Below are 19,321 nucleotides of genomic sequence, written 5' to 3'. Positions count from 1 at the left end.
AAAGAGTTGAACACGACTGAGCGACTGTACTGAACTGAATAGTTGATTTACAATGTTGTGCTAATTTCTGCTGTATAGCAAAGTGACAGTTTTACACACACACATATATAATATCTTTTAAAATATTTTTTCTATTAGGATTTATTCCATGAGATTGGATGTAATTCTTTGTGCTATATTGTAGGACCTTGTTGTTTATCCATTCTAAATGTAATAGTTTGCATCTGAGTCAGTGAGTGCTTAGATTTCAGTCGTGTCTGACTTTGCGACCCTTTAGACTGTAGCCACGAGGCTCCTCTGTCAGTGGGATTTTCCAGGCAAGAAGACTGGAGTGGGTTGCTATTTCCTTCTCAAGGGGATCTTCCCCACACAAGAATCTCATCCACATCTGCTGAGTCTCCTGTATTGCAGGTGGATTCTTTATCTGCTGAACCATCATGGAAGCCCTGCTACCCCCAAACTCCCAGTCCATCTGTTTCCCTTCCTCCTCCCCCTTGGCAATCACAAGTCCATTTTCTATGTCTGTGAGTCCATTTCTGTTTTGTAGATAGGATCATTTACTCTCAAGCCAACTCTTAAAGCAGACTCTATGATGACCTTCATTTTGCTGAAGAGGAATGTGAAGAGCAGAGGGATGAAGCAATTTGCCTGGGGTAACACAGCTTGTTGCTGTTGTTTAGTCGCTAAGTCCGAGTCTTTGCCACCCTTTGGACTGTAGTCCCCTCAGGATCCTCTGTCCATGGGATTTCCCAGTCAAGAATACAGGAGTAGTCTGCCATTTCCTCCTCCACAGGATCTTCCTGACCCAGGGGTGGTATCTGGGTCTCCTGCCTTAGCAGGCGGATTCTTTACCACTGAGTCACCACGGAAGCCCAGTAACACAGCCAGTAAGTGGCAAATCTGGGGTTGAAACCCAATAAATCTGGTTGCAGACTCATTTTGCTATGCAGCCTCTTATAGACTTTACTTATTAATTGTGAGTATCCCATGCACACACCACAGAACGTCGGTTCCACGTGAGGCAGTTATCAGCTTAGTCCCTAGAACCCCAACCTGGAAGCAGCAGGCACTGAATTTGGTAAGAAAGAAAGTTTGAAGCTCTTGCAGCCGCTCTCCAGCCAGCTCAGGCGGATCAGGCAGGACCATCAGGCAGGACTGCAGAGGTACGCCCTCCCTGCACGGACTGGCCTTCGCCAATGACTGACGGAGGAGCTGGCGCAGGCGCACTTGTCCGACTCGAAGCAGCCGCCCTCATTCGCTGATGACTGACGTGGGATCAACCCAATGGAAACGAGCCTCTCCGGGAGGGGGCGGGGCCCAGGGGACAGTTAAATTTGCGCGGGATTGGTTCTAAAGTAGTCATGGCGGCCTTCCGCGATATGGAGGAGGTGAGCCAGGGGCTGCTGAGCTTGCTGGGCGCCAATCGCGCGGAGGCGCAGCAACGGCGGCTGCTGGGGCGCCACGAGCAGATGGTGGAGCGGCTGCTGGAGACGCAAGACGGCGCCGAGAAGTGGCTGCGAGGTGAGGACCTGGGCGGGCGGGGCGAGGGGCAGCCGGGGTCCGTGTAATGGGAGCGGTGGCCAAGCCAGTCACGAACCTCCTCCCTTTTGGGCGCCCCTTCCCCTAACTATTTCCCCGTGCAGGTGAGCATTGTCCCCTCTGAGCCTCAGTTTCCCCATCCATGCAATGGGCTTCAGGATAGCAGCGGGGGTTTGTGTGTTAGTCGCTCAGTACTGTCCGACTCTTTGCGACCTCCAAGGACTGTAGCCCGCCAGGCTCCTCTGTCCATGGGGATTCTCCAGGCAAGAATACGGGAGTGGGTTGGGAGTGGGTTGCCGTACCCTTCTCCAGGGGATCTTCCCAATCCAGGGATCGAACCCAGGCCTCCCGCATTGCAAGCGGATTCTTTACCATCTGAGCCACCCAGGGGGGTTAGTGGTGAATATATGAGTTTGCAGGCTCTGCCGCTCTGTGAGCAGGGTACTCGGTTTGAATTGAAACTCAAATGTCAAAACGCCGGGTTTGAATCTCAGCATTCCCACTTCCCAGGTGTGAGATTTGAGGTGACTTACTTAACCTCGCAATGCCTCTTTTTCCTATAACTTGGTTGTAACAATAAATAATCCACATCTTCCTGCTGAGGTTGTTCAGATGTTTTACTGAGCACCTGCTGTGCCCAGGCATAGTGCCAGCCCTGGGGTGACAGCAGGGAATAGAGCAAACACAATCCCTGGGGTGCCGGGGCTGCTGATACTCTAGCCGGCTGAGGGAGGGGATAGACAAGAAAAATGAATTTGTCAGGAGGTGATGGGCTAAGCATTTCAGCCCTTAACTCATGAGCCCTGTGGTCCCAGTCCAGTGGCTTCCCTCTCGAGCCTCAGTTTCCTCATCTGTGAAATGGGGCTGCTGAAGCACCCCTTTGATGACTCAAAGTGAAATTCACAGAAATGACGCTTGCATAGCACTGTGCCCTTGAAAGGGGTGGAGGTGGGGGCTGCCCATATTGCAGCTTTTCTCAGCATCAGGGTATTTTGGGTTTTTTTAAAGGCTTCAAACTTTTTTTTTTATTGTGGTAAAGTTGACGTAATGTGAGGTTTACCATTTTAACTATTTTTAAGTGTCCAATTCAGCAGCATTAAGCACATTCACATTGTTGTATAACCATTACCACCATCATCTCCAGTATGCCATCGTATGGATACGCTATATTTTGTTTATCCATTTATCACTGGACACTTGGGCTGCTCCCACCTCTTGGCTATTGTGAATAATGTTGCTGTGAACAGGAGGGTACAAAATAATCTCTTTGAGTCCTTGCTTTCAATTCTGTTTTTGTATTTCCCCAGAAGTGGAAATGCTAGATCAGATGATAATTTGATATTTAATTTTTTTTTGAGGAAATGTCATCGAGTTTTCCACTGTGGTTTCAGTGCCAGGGATTTGTAATGCCTTTTGACAGTTACACTTTATGAGGAGGTGCCGTTTGGGTTGAAACTTGAATGAGCTGGGAGCTAACCATAGGATGCCTGCGGGGGAGGAGTGATCCCGGCAGACGGGACTCTCAGGTCATGAAGTGAGAATGAGCCTGGAGACCCAGGAGAAAGAGGTGGATGAGGTCAGCAGTAGCCAGAGCCTGCTAGCCCCCGGGGGGAGTTTGGATGTTGGTTCTAAGCATGTTGGAATCCGCCTTTCAATGCAGGAGACTGGGGTTCAATCCTTGGGTGGAGAAGATCCCCTGGAGAAGGAAATGGCAACCTGCTCCAGTATTCTTGCCTGGGAAATCCCTTGGACAGAGGAGCCTAGCGTGCTACAGTCCATGGGGTCGTATAAGAGTCAGACATGACTTAGCAACTAAAACAGCAACTGCTAAGCGTGGTGGACGTCCCGGGCCGGGTCTTCTGCTCTTTCCTCCTCCTCCTCCTTCCTTTTCTCCTCCCATTCCATTAACTCTACTTCCGTGGGTGGTTGGGGAGAAGATCAACATAACCCAACCTGCCTGGGTTTCAGCAGAATGGATGGATTTGGGGCAAGGAGAGAAGAGTCAGCATTCTAGGGTGCTGGGGTTTGATCAAAGAATCCACTTCAGGTTCTTCCCTGGCAGCAGTCCAGTGGTTAAGACCCATGCTTCCACTGCAGGGGGCTCGGGTTTAACTCCTGGTGGGGAAGATCCGACACACTGCCCAGCATGGCCAAAATAAAGAATCCAGTTCAGATCCCGGCTTCGGAGCTAAGTTTGTGGGCAAGTCACTTCTTTGAACTTCTGTTCATAGCCTCTCGAATGCAAGGAGGGCTAAGCCGCCCTCAGAGGGTTGTGAGAGTACACAGTGAGTTAGGGCTCCCCGGTCACCCGTGGCCAGAGCACTCACGTAGGCAGTGACGGCTTAGACTGAATATCCAGGAGGCTTGGCTATGGTTCGGACGGTGCCTGGAGAAGGGGCGGGAAGGCTGCGTAAGAGAGCCAGACCCCCAGCTCTCCGACAGGAAGTCAGCAGGCACCGTCTAACACAGGTCAAGAAATAGCAGCATAAGCAAATTATTTAGAAATATGAAGGCTGATGCCAGAGAAAACAGTGAGGAGTTTAAGTGGCTGCTTCAGAGGGTGGAGAGGCTTAGGAGTGTGTGTGTGTGTGTGTGTGCATGCGCAAGTGTGTGTTTAAATTTTCACAACCATAGACATGTAGCGCTTTGATTAAAAATTAACTGGATCTAAGTTTGTAAACGAACACTGGCCCTCTGAGAAGCGTTGTCATCTGTGTCTTCTCTGGGTTGGCCAGTTTCTCTGACTCAATGAGAAGGAACACAGTAACCTTCTTAGAGTGTTTTTGATCTTTTCAGATATTCCATTCCAAATACATTTATTCTGAGTAGGTGTTGGCTGATATCTAGCGACTGTAAGACACAATTTGTGCCTTGAAGAAGAGAGACAAGAAATAAATAGGCCAGGGTGATGGCTAGGAGCACGGTCATGCCCCAGGAGGGAGAGGACAGTGTCCATTCCGCCTGACTTGGGCATTATCCAGGAGGTCCTCAGGCTGGGAACGGGTGTGCCCGATGGGAGCATCCCTGGAGGACAGGCAGACAGGGGCCCAGGAAAACACATGAGAAAACAGGGCATGTCTGCACGCATTAATGAAGCATCTTTGCAGCCGGAACAGAGGGAAAACACGTGCTCAGGAGAAAAGCAAGGAGAAAGGAGATCGGCAAGGAGGGCGAAAGTACCCCTAGACCTTATCCTGGAGACACTGGGGGGTGCCTGGGAGGTCTTTGAGCAGAGGAGTGGCTTAGCATTCAGCCTCTGATGCAGCCACTCTGAAGGCAGAGAGCAGCACAGACGAGCAACAGGAGCGGCCAAAGCAACGCAGAGGGGCTGACAGGGTGGTCCTGGAGGGATGAAGGACCAGCACGAGGAAGGAGGGGCCCTGCCAGGATGGGTGGCCAACTGCATCCAGAGAGTGAGTCCTGGGCTTGTTGTCTGGGCAACGGGCTGGAGAGTGATGTCATACATTAAGACTAGGTGGACAAAGAGGACTGGAGTTTCTTTGCCTGATGAATTCAGGTGTGACTTGGTGAAGTGGATACACTGAGTCAGATTCCAGGTGGGACCCTGGTGGGTATTTGCAAATAGGACGATGGGTCTGGGAGCCACAAATGGAAGTGGGCGTAGATGGGGGAGCTGAGGCCGCCCTCTGCTCCGGGGCTCTCCTGGGGAGCCTGAGTTGAGGGGCTCAGACTTCACCCCACCCTGCAGAGATCCTCACCGCAGAGAAGGAGGTGGCCCAGAACCTCCTGGATGCAAAGGAGCAGGCACACCAGGGTGGTGTCGAGCTGCGGCAGCTTGAAGCTGAGCTTCAGAGGGCCAGTGAGGAGGATGCCCGTCTGAAGGCCAGCCTCCTATATCCTTTCCTGCATGTGCGGAATGGTTGGACCCCAGCCCCGCCTGGGAGGCACCTGTTCATGCTAGAAAACACACCTAGAGCCAGTGGCTCAGGGCTGACAAGGTTGGTGTGAGGTGTGAGCATATGGGCAGCCCTACCTCCAAAACCAGGGATCCTTAACTACCTGCTTTACTCAGCTCACAAGAGAACTGAAGGAGCTCAAGGAGATTGAGGCGGACCTCGAAAGACAAGAGAAGGAAGTCGATGAGGACACGACAGTCACCATCCCTTCAGCTGTGTAGGTCCATAGATGTGATGTGAGTGCATATCCCTGTGAGTGTGTATGTGTGTCTGTAGCCCATGGATCTTTGCTAGAGTTAACCCTGGAATGACTTCTTTTCTCTATTTTTTTTGTCTTCTCGCACAGGTACGTGGCTCAACTTTATCGCCGAATTAGTAAAATCGAGTGGGATTATGAGTGTGAGCCTGGGATGATCAAAGGCAGTATCCTTTATGGGGAACGTGAAACCCTGGGCACTGCTGGGGAGAATTAGACAGTGCAGACACTATGGCAGATCCCACACACTGAACAGCATGATCGTATGAACAGTTCCACTTCTGGGAATTGGAATATGACCCAATTTCGCTCTGGGTGTACCCACAAAAGAGTGAAAGCAGGGACTCGAACAGGTGTTTGTACATCCATGTTCACAGCAGCACTGTTCACAGGAGCCCAAAGGTGGGAGCAACCCAAGCATCTATCAGCAGATAAACAAAACGTGGTCCACCCGCACAGTGGAATATTATTCAGCCCTAAAAAAGGAAGACATCCTGACACAGTTTACACCGAGGATGAACCCGCGGTATAGTATGCTGCGTGAAATAAATCAGACACAAAAAGTCAATACTATATCATTCCACCCGCCTGAGATCTCTAGAGAAGTCAGCTTCATGAGGACGGAAAGTAAGATGAGGATGATCAGGGTGGGGTAGGGGGAGTCAGTGTTTAATGGAGACAGAGTTTCAGTTTTACAAGGCCCTTCCCTGGGAGCTCAACTGGTAAAGAATCCACCTGCAGTGCAGGAGACCCTGGTTCAATTCCTGGGTTGGGAAGATCCCCTGGAGAAGGGAGTGACTACCTACTCCAATATTCTGGCCTGGACAACTCCATGGACAGAGGAGCCTGGCAGGCTACAGTCCATGGGGTCGCAAAGAGTCGGACACAACTGAGTGACTTTGACTTTTCAGTTTTACAAAATGAAGAGTTCTGGAGATGAATGGTGATGGTTGCACATCAGCGTGGATATACTGAATGCCACTCAACAGGGCACCTGAAAATGTTTACGGTGGTCAATATAAATTACATAGATTTTGCCATAACTTTTTTTTAAGTACACTGTCAGGATTTACTTTTCTGCTTATGAAAGTGTGTTTCAGTCTCTCTTTTTAAGCTTCGTCTGTTTCGTTTTGGCTGTGTGGGGTCTTTGTCGCCGCACGGGCTTCTCTTTAGCTGCGGAGAGCAGGGGCTGCTCTAATTGCAGTGTGCGCTTCTCACTGTGGTGGCGTCTCCTGTTGTGGAGCACGGGCTCTAGGGCGCACAGCTTCAGTATTTGTGGCACACAGGCTTAGTTCTTCTGTGGCATGTGGGATCTTCCTGGACCAGGGATTGAACCTCTATCTCCTGCATTGGCAGGCAGATTCTTCACCGCTGAGCCACCAGGGAAGCCCCTCTAAGTATCTTAATAATAACAATTGCAAGGCAGTATCCTTTTGTCACGGGGTTGAGGGAGAGGGCAGTGCACGCTGGCTTTCCTTACCTCCGTGCTCTCAGTCCACCACGGCCCCAGCGTTGCCCAGCCCATCCACCTGGACAGCACCCAGCTCTCTAAGAAGTTCATCAGCGACTATCTCTGGAATCTGGTGGACACGGAGTGGTAGCCCGGAGCCTCTGGGACGGCGTCACACAGCCCCACTCAGTGGGAATCAGCCGTGGTGGGTGGTCAGTGCCTCAGTGGTGAGATCAACTTAAAGTTAAATGTTGACACAAATGAGTTTTTGTTTTTTACTGATTTTCTCCCCACCCCCGCCCGTTCCACCCTCCTGACTTTGGCCTCGGATGCTGGACTAGGTAATCAAAGAACCCACTTAACCTTGCCAGGGCTGCAACTTCACATCTATAACAGTGCGTGCCAATGACACCGTGGTAGCCAGTAACAGATTCCAGGTCTTCATCTGGGATTCCAGTGTGGCCCCTTTTCTATCGGTTCGGTCTCTTGAGTGCTGCTGTGTGCCCAAGGTGAAGACACAACGTGAAGGTGCCAAGGATCTCTTCAGCCGACGGAGGAGTCAGAAGTGATCGGATGCCACCCTCAGGCTAGAGAGTGTCCAGGGTGCTGTGGGACCTCGGCCAGGAAGGGAACCTGCCCCAGAGGATGGGGGTGTTCATGCTGGGACTAGAAAGGAAGAGCCAGTCACAAAGAGGTTATGTAGGGGCCCATCCCTGGCTCCAGGGTGGACTGTGTATTGGAGACCACTGGTTGCCTCCCTAATATTTCTTCACAACTTGGTAAGAAACTCCTTTTAACTGCCCAAATCAAAACACAACTTTCCCCAGTCTCCTTTGCAGTTAAAATCAGGACAATGAAATGTAAAAAGAAGTGTTGTATGTGATTTCTCCTTTAAAGCCAAGGGAGTATCCCCTTTCCCTTCCCCCCTATTTTCTAGAATTTGGGTGTGATGGCTGGAGCCCTGGCAGCTGTATTGTCACACGAGGAGGGGCAACATTCTCTAGAGATGATAAGAGCCTGGTTCTCTGATGATGGTGGAGCTGGATATAAATACTGGACTTCTTGGGTGCAGGGGCTAACCTGCTGTGTGTGTCTTTCTTAGTTTAGTTTTATTATCACAGACACCCATAATAAACCCCCACTGACTGAGCATGCCGCCAAAGCCTGGGCTGGCCAATCAATGAATTCACCTAACCCCCATCCTCAGTGACTGAGGTGCTACTACCAGTAAAAGTTTATGGCCAGCCTCCCTACCTGTCTGAGGGCAGCAAGTGAGAAGCAGGGTCCCTTTGCTGTCAAGTGCTTCCTGGATACAGCTTTGCCTAAAGCCAGTAGATTCAGCAGTTACATGAATTTCTGGGTGTTGGCTTTTGTGCACCTCTGTACAACTTACAATAAGTACAATTTGTATTTCTTGATCAGAGAAGGACATTTCTAGGCAGAAGGAACAGTAAGTTCTAGCAGCACCTGAGTACATCAAATGGGCACTAGAAATAGTTCATTCCCGTACCCCTTGGAGGTCCTAGGGCAAGTAATCCTGCCTGTTGGGTCCAGGAGATAGACCCCAAAAAGGGGTTACTAGTGTCACTGAAATGCAAGCATCCCAAGGCCATATGGCTCACAAGTTTCCCAGAACTTCAGAGGCCCTGCTTTAATGCCGAGGGCCTGGCTTTACATATTCAAGGCTATGTTCCCATAAGCCCTCCTGGGCTGTTTTCATTTTCAAGGTTGGCAGAGTTGTTTTATGATGTGAAAAAGAAGCAGAGCCCTGCATTGGTACCTTTGGCCTCCAAAGGGCAAAAGACTTGACCTAGGCCAGGGTTTTCCTGCCTCAGCCTTTGCAGTGCTGGGGCCAGTCACTCTGCTGGGGGCTGTCCTGAACATCATAGGATAACCCTGGCCTCCACCCTGTAGATACTGGGAGCCAACCCCTGTCCTAAAAACCCTGGGGGTTGGTGATGGGGTCGGACCTACTGAGGGCTGTGTCCTGCTGACACAGCCAGCCTCCACCTGCTCCCCTGCAGGAGTGAAGGTGCCAGGAGGGCTCCCTGCCCTGAGAGGACTGAGGCCCAGCCGAGGGTCCCAGGGCTGGCAGAGAAGTGTATTTCCCTCTAGTTCAGATTTATGGGCATAGAGTCCCTAGGAGAGAAAGCTGGTGATGGAAGGCAGATACAGTTAAAGGCAAAGTTTTCTCTGGGCCCCAGCTCAGGGCCCGAGCCCCTTCCCCAGGGATCTGCTCCCCTGCCATAATCACAGCCCCCTCCAAGCAGTGGCTTTTTTCGGGGAGGGGCCTAGGAGGCATTGCCTGCCTGCCCAGAACTCAGTGACCAAGAAGAAGGACATTTGACATTTGAAGGAGGCTGTATGGACAAGATTCAGAGGGGCCATGTCCAATCTCCCCAGGCAGCCCCCTGAGACCAGCCCAAGGAGTGAGCAAGGGGGTGAGGCATGCAGCCCAGTGGGGCCCGATGGGCGGGTTCAGGGAGGTGCCTGAGCTCACAGGGGCCGGGGAGGCCCTGGCCCTCTGCATGCCTGGGCCCTGACTCACTGCCCAGCACTGGCCAGACGCCCGGATGGCCTTGGCCCACGGCCTCCAGCCTGCACCCCCACCCCCGCCCCGCCTGCCCTCCCTCTGAGAGCCAGCCCATCAGCAGCCTTTTCCCAGATTATGGAGGCTGGCTAGGGGCACGTTGAACACTAGGCCAGCTTTGATGGGGGTGCAGGATCAGCTTCCCCCCTACCACCAGGAAGGGAGCACAGAACCCAAACCTTGGTGCCCCCAGAACTGAGACTTGACCCCACACACCCACCCCGTTCCTCTTCTGGCATCCCCTCAGCCCAGCACCACCCCAAGCTGGTGAGGGGGATCCATTTTACAGGTAGGAAAACCGAGGCACAGCTTGGTCCAGTCAGTTGCCCAAAGTCACAGTGACACCCCCTCTCTGGGAGGCTGAATCCAGCAGGGGCCCCCCAGGGTCCATGGAGGAGAGAGACTCTTGGCTCTATAGATGAGAAATGGACTCAGGCGCCTGCCTCTTATCCAAGGCTACCCAGGTGGAAAGAGACCAAGAACTGGAACTCAAGCCTGTCCTTGGTAGAGCCCTGCCAGGCAACAGAGCACTTGAAGTCCTTAGTAATCAGTGGTTGCTGGTCCGGTATCCACACACCTGGCCAACCTGGCTTTTTTTTTTGCCTAGAGACAACACAGCTAACATTTCAATGACTGTCTTTCAATCCGTTTTCTATGCTTTCGTAAATTTTTATATAACTGACATCTCAGAAAGTAATGTTTGAAGACTGCTTTAAAACACTAAAGTTACATTGCTAAACGCTAATTCGCCTCAGTTGTGTCTGACTCTTTGCGACCCCATGGACTGTAGCCCACTGAGCTCCTCTGTCCATGGAATTCTCCAGGCAAGAATTCTAGAGTGGGTTGCCATTTCCTACTCTAGGGGATCTTCCTGACCCAGGGATTGAACCCATATCTCTTACGCAACCTGGCTTTTAATTGGTGTTTCTGGAGAAAATAGGCAAGGGTATATGGAGTGGAGAGGCTGACCGAACCTCTCACCTGGACCTCTGGCAACCTTGATGGGCTGAGGCTGGGGAGAGGCTGGGAAGATTGACCGCAAGGGATCAATAGAGACACGACAGTGCGTGGACCACCCCCAGGAAGGCTCTAGGACCTCCTGGTGGCCTCCTCACGTGCCTCAGCAGTGTGCAGCGGACATCTGTGACCTGTCAGGCCCCCTCCAGGGAGCCACACTACTGTGGAGGCCATGAGCAGGTGCTGTGTGCTGGACCCCAGTGTCCTGCAGTGATGGAACCAAGGCACAGTGAAGGTAAGCTGCTCACGAACGGCGTCACAGCTGATGAAGGCAGAGCCTCCTGGAGGCCCCTGGGAGCAGGAGTAATTTGAGCCCAGACAGACCTGAGCCCCCAGGGGACAAAAGTATGGAGACAGTGACCCAGGCAGAGGCAACAGCAAGTACAAAGGTTCAGAGACAGCAAAGAGGCCAGCAAGGAGAGAATGAGAGGCCATGGGGCTGGATCAAGCCAGGCCTGCAGTCCACAGTGAGATATGAGGATTTTCAGATTCCGGGGGTGGGGTGGGGGAGCTCAGAGTTGGGGCTTGGGAAGGGAGAGTCTGACACTGCCCTCTTGGCACAGGTCATGGTGCAGAGGCCCAGCCGACTAGGGGAATGGATTTGCTTTGAACCCCCAAGCTCCCAGCCTTCTGCCCAGTCATAGGCACAGCTTGGGAGAGGAGGCTGTGATGTAAGCAGAGCAGCTGTGCCGGGGAGGGTGGAGCCCCTCCACGGAGGGCAGGAGTCAGAGCTGAAACCTGAGCTGCCTGGAGGGGAGGCTGGACAGGACCCAGGAGTCCTGGGGGCTGTTCCCCCGCTTCTCAATTCCACTCCACACCATGGGGTGGGTGATGTGACCTGTATTTGCTCAAATTCCAACTCTCAGCCGCTCTCATCTCCTCATCACTGAGGGAATTCACTGCCTAGAGGAGGGGGGGCCCTGCCCCCCACCATGGGGGAGGGGCCGGCATGAGGACAGCTCTCCCCCCTCCCTGCCTTCCCCTCTTTCCTCCCACGGACCTGGGCTCAGCCCCGCAGGCTCCAGCCTGACTCACCACAGGCAGCTGTGGTTTCAGATGCCTGTGGGGGCTGGGGGTTGGGGGTGGAGGCAGCAGAGGATGTCAATTGGGGTGTCAGGCTTGGAGGAGCAAATTCCTCCCACTACCCGGCTGGTGTTGGTCGGAGCTGTTGAGCCTCTTGGAGAGGCGGGAGTTCAGAGTCACCTGCCCACACCCTGTCCCCAGGGACAGCAGCTCCCAAGCTCCAGTCTGCTCCCCACCCCTTTGGGGGAGCCCACAGACTAACTCCAAGCAGCCGGCCAGCTGCCCCTCATCTTACTTGAGTGACAACCACGCCTTTCTCCAGGGGACCCCCTGTGAGCCCAGAGAGGTTCACCACCACGGCCTTGCCTTTTAGGATGCCGCTATTGAAGGATAAAAAGGCAGGGCATCCAGGTCTCGCCAGAAGCTTGAGACCCAAGCTCAGTGACCCCCGCCTCCCATTTCCCGTCTGTAAAATGGGCTCTGGGCCTGGCCCCTCCTTCGGCCGCCACAGAGAGGCTGCAGACAGTTAATCCCCAAGAAGGGTCTGCTCTTATTTTTCCTGACACTCTAACCCTGTGTGTGTCTCACACTCACTGGCAAGCTGGGGGCGCCGAGGAAGGATTTCAGTTACTACTCCCTCCGTCAACAGAAAACTGCCCAAGCCAGGGATCAGCAACTTCCATCACCTCCAGTCTCTCCCAGGCTCTCCCTCTGCCCGGGGACCACCCCACCACCACCAAGTCCTGCCCACCCTCCCCACTCAGCGCTCTCGGCCACTGCCTGGCCCCTCCCGCGCGCCCGGGCTGTTCAGGCTCATTTGTCCGGTTTGCCACGCGGCTGAGCATGGAGTCAGTCAATCAACCAATTATCGAGCGCCCGCCTGCAGGCCCCGGACGCTTCCTGTGCGGTCCGCTCAGCTCTCGCCCCCAGAGGCAGTTTGGAACCTTCCCAAGACAAAAGGTGGAAGGAAGGAAGGAAGTGCCACCCTGTGGACACAGAAAAGATCGCAGTCCCGGCTGTTCCCGGTGCTTCCCTCTGCCACCGCTACACCCGCCACCCGCGGAGCCCGGGAGGCGGGGATTAGCATCTCCCGGTTTGCAGGTGGGGAAACGGAGGCTCGGATGGGTCCAAAGTCACCCAACTCAAGCCAGTCTGCACCCTTTCCCACCCACTGCCTCCATACTCCGGGTCCTCTGCCCTTGGGCCAGGTCTTGCAGGGAACCCTGTTTCCCACGTCCTACTGGGTTCAGCACAAAGGGGCGCTGGCGGGAGGGGGGGCGCTGGCGGGAGGCGGGGCCTGGAGGAGGGGAGAGGCTGGACTCTCCTCTCTCTGTGCCTTGGACTGGTCTCCTCCCAGCTCCCACAATTCCTGGGCTCCAGCAATGCCACCCCTTCTGCTGTTATTTCTGGATGCCTCATTGTCCCCGCATTTGGTCTTTTTTTTTTTTTTTTTTTGCCTGTGCTGTGCAGCACACGGGATCTTAGTTCCCGGACCAAGGATTCACCTGTGTCCTGTGTAGTGAAATCTCTGAGTTCCTAACCACAGGACCCTCAAGAGAAGTCCTATTTGGATGAGCCGGATCTTTAGTTGAAGCATGTGGAATCTAGTTCCCTGACCAAGCATGATACCCAGGCTCCCTGTGTTGGAAGCACGGGGTCTTAGCCTCTGGACCACCAAGGCAGCCCTGAAGTTTACCATCTTAACCAAATTAAAGTGTGCAGTTCAGCAGCGTTCAGCACATTTGCTTTGTTGTGCAACCTTGCTCACCATCCAGCTCTTTGCTCCTGCAAAACTGAAAGCCTGTACCCATTAAGCACCAACTTCCCCTCCTCCTCCCCCAGCCCCAGGCACCCACTTTCTGTCCTACTTTCTGTTTCTGGGAATTTGACTGCACTGGGAACTTCAAGGACAGCAAGGAGATCAAACCAGTCAATCCTAAAGGAAATCAACCCTGCGTATTCATTGGAAGGCCTGCTGCTTGAAGCTGGAGCTCCAGTCATGATGCGAAGAGCTGACTCATTGGAAAAGACCCTGATGTTGGGAAAGATTGAGGGCAAGAGGAGAAGGAAGCAGGCACCAGAGGATGAGATGATTGGATGGCATCACTGATTCAATGGATATGAGTTTGAGCAAACTCTGGGAGACAGTAAAGGACAAGGAAGCCTGGCGTGCTGTAGTCCATGGGGTCACAAAGAGTTGGACATAACTGAGCAACTGAACAACAAGGGACTTCATATAAGTGGAATTATACAGTAATTATCTTTTTGGATCTGGCCAATTTCCTTTAGACAATGTCCTGGAGATTCATCCATTTAGAGCACGTTTCAGAACTTTCTTCCTTTTTCAGGCTGGATAATAGTCCGCTCTGTATATACACATTGTATTCATGCATTCACCTACAGATGGAACTTGTGTTTGTTCCTTTTTTTGGCTCTTGTGAATAATACTATGAACACGAGTGTGCAAATATCAAAATCCCTGATTTCAATTGCCGGATCACATGGTAGTTTTATTTCTTTTTTAAAATTTGGCTGTGCCTGGTCTTAGTTGCGGCATGAAGGATCTTTAGTCGAGGTGTGTGGGATCTTAGTTCCCTGATCAGGGATCGAACTGCACCTCCTACCTTGGAACCACAGGATCTTAATCACTGGACCATCAGGGAAGCCTTGTTTTTTTTGTTTTTAATCACAGCCATATGAATGGCTTGTAGGTGGCATCTCATCATGGTTTGTCCCATTTAGTCTTTTATGCTTAGTTCCTTGTATTTTTTTCCCTATCCAATAATCTGCTGTGTTCTTGTTTCCCACTTGAAACGCCAGTACTATCTGTGGCTTGACTGCCACACCTGAAGATAGTGTTCTGAAATGCCCTTGAGGTCAGACTCAGGTAAAGCTGGGATGCACAAGAGACTCGGGGTGCAGGGGACTGAGGAGAGTGCAGTCCACGTACCCCAATGTCTATGGCTCTGGACAAATGTTATCACAATGAAGCCAGATTTGTGATGTGAAACCTCTCTATTTCTATCTTAGCAATGAATTTAATAGAATTAAATTCAGGAAAAAAGGTTTCGTTGTTTTTTTTCAAAGGAGAAGGATGGGGAGGAGGAATAGTTAGAGAGTTTGGAATGGACATGTACACACTGCTATGTTTAAGATGAATAACCAACGAGGACCTACCATGTAGCTTAGGGAACTCTGTTCAATGTTATGTGACAGCCTGTATGGGAGGGGAGTTTGGGGGAGAATGGATACATATGTGTGTATGGCTGAGTCCCTTTGCTGTCCACCTGAAACTATTACAACATTGTTAATCAGCTCTACTCCAATATAAAATTTAAAAGTGAAAGTGTTAGTCGCTCAGTTGTGTCCAACTCTTTGTGACCCCATGGACTGTAGCCCTTCAGGCTCCTGTCCATGGAATTCTCCAGGCACACTAGAGTGGGTAGCCATTCCCTTCTCCAAGGGATCTTCCCAACCCAGGGATAGAACCTGCATTGGAGGCAGATTCTTAAAAAGTTAAAGAGAATCCTTTCCTGACACCTCCCCCACCTCATATAAAAGAGCCTCTTGCCAGTCAGTTCTGTCTCATTATCTTTTTAAATATCCTTCTAGAATAATCTTTTAAAGTAATTTTTTGTATCTGTTTCCTCTTCTAAAATGTCATCTCCTTGAGGGCATAGACTCTTACTGCAGTGTCCCACACTCCTTGAACATGAACTGGCACACAAGGGGTGCCCAATATTTGTTGAATGAGTGAATAAGCAGGAAATTTAGCAAAACTTCAGTTCAGCACCCAGCAGAGCTGCTCCCCAGCTGAGCACAATATCCCCTTAGAGGCTGCAGCCTGTGTTGACGCTGTAGGAAAATATTCCCTTTCCAGATCCTTCTCCCTGGGGGTAGTCTTGTCCATCAACAGATGGAGGGAGCCAGAGAAAGGCAGAAGAAAGCACTTCCGGTTTAGTCAAATACTTTATTTAAGAAATATAATTGATCACAGTAAGGCATTCAGGCTATAAAAACATTCTATACAGTGGTTTAAAAAGCGACACCCATCCTCAAAAAGCAACCCATATATACAACATAGAACCTGATTCTCTTGAAGAGGGCTGTGCACGGCACGCTCAACTAAGCTTTGTACAGAAAGACGAGGCATCTTTGCAGCAACCAGGATTTGCAAAAATAAATAGATCTTTCTTATATATATATATATACACGTAAGTGAGAAATGTTTCAACAAATATACAAAGTGCAAACATAACAAAAAATCCCCCCTGTCTGCATGGCGGTGGTGGGGGTGTTATTTACATGCTTCAGAAAGAGAAAAGGTGTTCACAGTCTCCGGCAGCCGTGCCGTGTTCTGTGGTTGTACGGTAGTCAATCCACTCAGATGTTTCCATGGGAGGCTGCCCCCCACCCGACCCCCACCCCCCCCAGTGGTCATAAATATGATATGTGTGGCAATTTCAGAAAGCATTCTTGTTTAATGAATCCCATGAAATTCCTGCGCCCAGAGCACATCTTACAGGGTAGACCGGCCATGCATGTTTCAGATGGACACCAGCCAACCATGACGGGCTTGTCGGGGATATGAATGGCTCAGTGGCCTCTGCCTAGAAGTGGAAACAGTAGGCAGATCGTCTAGTCGTAATCTTGGCTTTGAAGTCATGATCAAGCCACCGCACACACATCTCCCTACATGCTGGGAGAGGGGCCAGGTTGGTACCAATCATCAACCCAGACTCTTTGCAGCCAGAAGGGAACCAGAACGGAAAGTAGTGCAAAATAATAATAGAATGTCGACTTTACACAGTGTACGACCCTGAACTGAAAAAGTGCAAGGGGCAGGGATGGGGTCCAGATACCCACTCCCAGACAGACGGATAGTTAGAGGTGGGAACTGCTCATCTTCAAGCACAAAGTAAGGGGGTCTCAGGCACTTAATACATGTACGTTAAGGGCGACTGGTGGCTCGAATTTGTTTTCTCTGGGGATGATCTGGGTTTTGGTGAATGAATAGGGTTCAGCGGGTGCCACTCCTGGAAGGTTGGACCCAGGGTCCCCTCCTGGCTTAAGTGGAGGACAAACCCTGCTTGGAAAACCCTAGTTTGATCCTGACCAGGGGGTGGCAGACCAATTCTGGCCATCCCGCAGGCTTGCCTGGCAGAAGTAAACACGTTCAGTCCTGAGTGTGGGGCCTGGGCTAGAGGGTAGGTGGCAACAGCAGCCACCTGGGACCCTGTGGGTAGCACCTGCTTTCGTGCGTTCAAAGCCACTAGCTTTCCGGCTCCGTGTCTGTCTGCCATTCCCTCCAGGAAGGAGTGTGTCTAGAAGGAGAGCAGCTCAGAGATTCCCGGAGAAGACAGATTCCCCAGCTGTTCTGCCTTTCTCCTTCACATGTAAAGAAAGGAAGAAAAAAAAGCAACCCAACTGCTGCCCATGGGTGCCGTCTGATGCCTGTTCTGCCTCCCAGAAAAATAAATATATAAAACAAAGCTCTGGCAGACAGGCAGACAGGCTGCAGTCCCCAACAGTGCTTTTGGCGCGGAGGTCTCAGGAAGGGTTGGGGGCAGGTCAAGGGTCGGGGGAGAAAGTGTTTTTGCTGCCTTTGAGTGACCAGCGGCAGGTTCCAGGGAGGGAGAGGACTCAAGGCAGCAGCTCATGCCGCGTCATCCTCCAAGCTGACCATCTGTCTCTGTCAACAAAACAGTAAATGCCGGAAACGATCAGTCCAACATCCAGTAAACATGGCCACAAGCCACCCACGCCTGACTCTCTCCTGGTCCCCCAGGTCACCCCCCTCATTACCCCTGGACCCGCACGAAGGCCTCCACCCTCGTCTCGGGGCTCTGGAACTTGGCCCAGCCCTGATCCTCACACAACCACCAGGGGCACCCGTGAGCACCCAAGTCTGGTCATGTGGCTCCGTGGCGCCCATCTCGCTCCCAGCATTGGTGCTCCAATAGGCCCACAGCGTCCTGCTCCATTTGCCTCCTCCCCTCCCACTCTCCGCCCCTCACACACTCAGGGAGGGTTCAGCCACAGGGCCTTTGCACAAGTGGTGCCTGCTGCACTCCGTACACTCCCTATTCAAGAAAGCCTTCTGGGCCACCTTATCTGAAGTTGCCTCCCCTCCTTCCCAGACCTCCCACAAAAAAACTCTGTCCCCCTTCCGGCTTTCACCCTCGGACCTATGTTCCCTTGGCTTATCCTCTGGTCCTGCCGCCCCCCGCCCATGCCCCCCACTCTGTGAGATCGTCCGCTCTCGAGGAGGGCCTGGCCTTTAGGAGGCATGAGGAACACTCAGACAGACAACCGGTGCTGGCGAGGTCCCCAGCGGGGCGGCTCACCGAGGGGTAGGTGTAGCCGTCCTGGCTGCGGCAGATGTGGACCTCGTCCTCCGTGGTTTTCTGGTACACGGGGTTGTCGAAGTTGATGCTGTTGATGCTCTTCAGCCGCCAGTTCTTCCAGACGAGGAAGGTCCCGAAGGCCAGGAGGATGAGCAGTGCTGCGGGGAGAGGGGACGGGTGCTGCCTTCAGACGCCAGGCCCTTTCACGGGGAAATGTTTTTGTTCCCAATTTATTATTTGTATTTTTCCAATTTCCTAGTACTTGGGACTTCTCTGGTGGTCCAGCAGTTAAGACCCACTGCAGGGAAAGTGGGTTCCAACCCTAGTTGGGGAACTAAGATCTTCCCAAATGCCCTGCAAAACGTAGAAAAAAGACAATACTTGCCCAGTGTAAAAAAAAAAAAAAATCCATCAGTGAGTATAACAAATCTCTAGCTTGAAACCACTGTGACTGCCTCGCCCCCGCTAACCTATTGTTGGGTATATAGTAGGCTTGCATTATGAGGCACTGGGTCAGGAGCTGCCCGTCTCTTGAGACCAAAGATTTAGGGCACATTCCCAGTGACCAGGGAGGTCACTGGTGGAATTTTTCAACCTGCTTCTGCATTTGATGACAAGAAGGCTATTGTCAATTTCTCCACGTTTCTTGTGTATTAGTCACATGTCATTTACTTCATTTCACAAATGGGATTGTTCTCAAAATTCGGGGCCACCACAGCACACTCTGCCTCTGCGTGAGTGCGGATAATGCGGGATCCCTCTTTGCATCATTGATGGTGGGTCTTGGGGTGCCATTTCCTGGAAAGATCCTGGCTGGTGCCCAGAGGGTGGGAAGATGCCAGGTGGGCATCACCCTGGAGCAGCCTCAAGGGAGGTGAGGGCCTCCCTGCGCAAGTGTATCAACCCTCAGCCAGACAACGGGTGGGGACTTAGATCTCTGGTCTCTGTGAAAGGACACCTTGGAAGGACTTTTTTTTTTTTTCAAAAAGGAAAAATAGGTATGATGCAAACCAAGTCATGATTGACAGGTGAGGTCAGGAAAGTAGAAATCTCCAAGCTGCCCCCTGAAACAGAACAACTCATCAGGAGGTACCCCTGCCTTCCCATCCTTTGGGTGTTGATGAAAGTGCCCATCAGTCACAGCGGGAACCCTGGCCCAGTCCCCCTTCCTCCCATGTGACA

General features: G+C 51.9%; 2 protein-coding genes across 3 annotated transcripts in view; one reads left to right on the top strand and one right to left on the bottom strand.

Annotated features, from left to right (window-relative positions):
* The first annotated feature begins 1,247 nt into the window (after positions 1-1,247).
* SPC24 (SPC24 component of NDC80 kinetochore complex) lies at positions 1,248-7,423 on the top strand. 2 transcript variants are annotated; one of them, XM_069589254.1, is made up of 5 exons: positions 1,248-1,521; positions 5,249-5,393; positions 5,569-5,673; positions 5,803-5,879; positions 7,207-7,423. In XM_069589254.1, the coding sequence occupies exons 1-5, from the start codon at positions 1,362-1,364 to the stop codon at positions 7,311-7,313; spliced, it is 594 nt and encodes a 197-aa protein (XP_069445355.1). In that variant the 5' UTR covers positions 1,248-1,361; the 3' UTR covers positions 7,314-7,423. The 2 variants fall into 2 exon arrangements, 1 of the variants encoding a protein (XP_069445355.1); XR_011256964.1 differs by having other exon boundaries at positions 1,325-1,521; positions 5,569-5,692.
* Positions 7,424-15,742: 8,319 nt separating this feature from the next.
* LDLR (low density lipoprotein receptor) overlaps positions 15,743-19,321 on the bottom strand; it is a 36,696-nt gene continuing 33,117 nt past the window's right edge. The window contains exons 17-18 of the mRNA XM_069591128.1: positions 18,140-18,297; positions 15,743-17,484 (exon numbers count right to left, since the gene is read on the bottom strand). Coding sequence (XP_069447229.1) covers positions 17,449-17,484; positions 18,140-18,297 — 194 coding nt within the window. The 3' untranslated portion in view covers positions 15,743-17,448. The remainder of the gene's footprint in view (positions 17,485-18,139; positions 18,298-19,321) is intronic.

This window comes from Ovis canadensis, chromosome 5, assembly GCF_042477335.2.
Source record: "Ovis canadensis isolate MfBH-ARS-UI-01 breed Bighorn chromosome 5, ARS-UI_OviCan_v2, whole genome shotgun sequence".
NCBI lineage: Eukaryota > Metazoa > Chordata > Mammalia > Artiodactyla > Bovidae > Ovis > Ovis canadensis.
The sequence above is the reverse complement of the archived record's forward strand: the minus strand, read 5'-3'. Positions and strand labels throughout refer to the sequence as shown.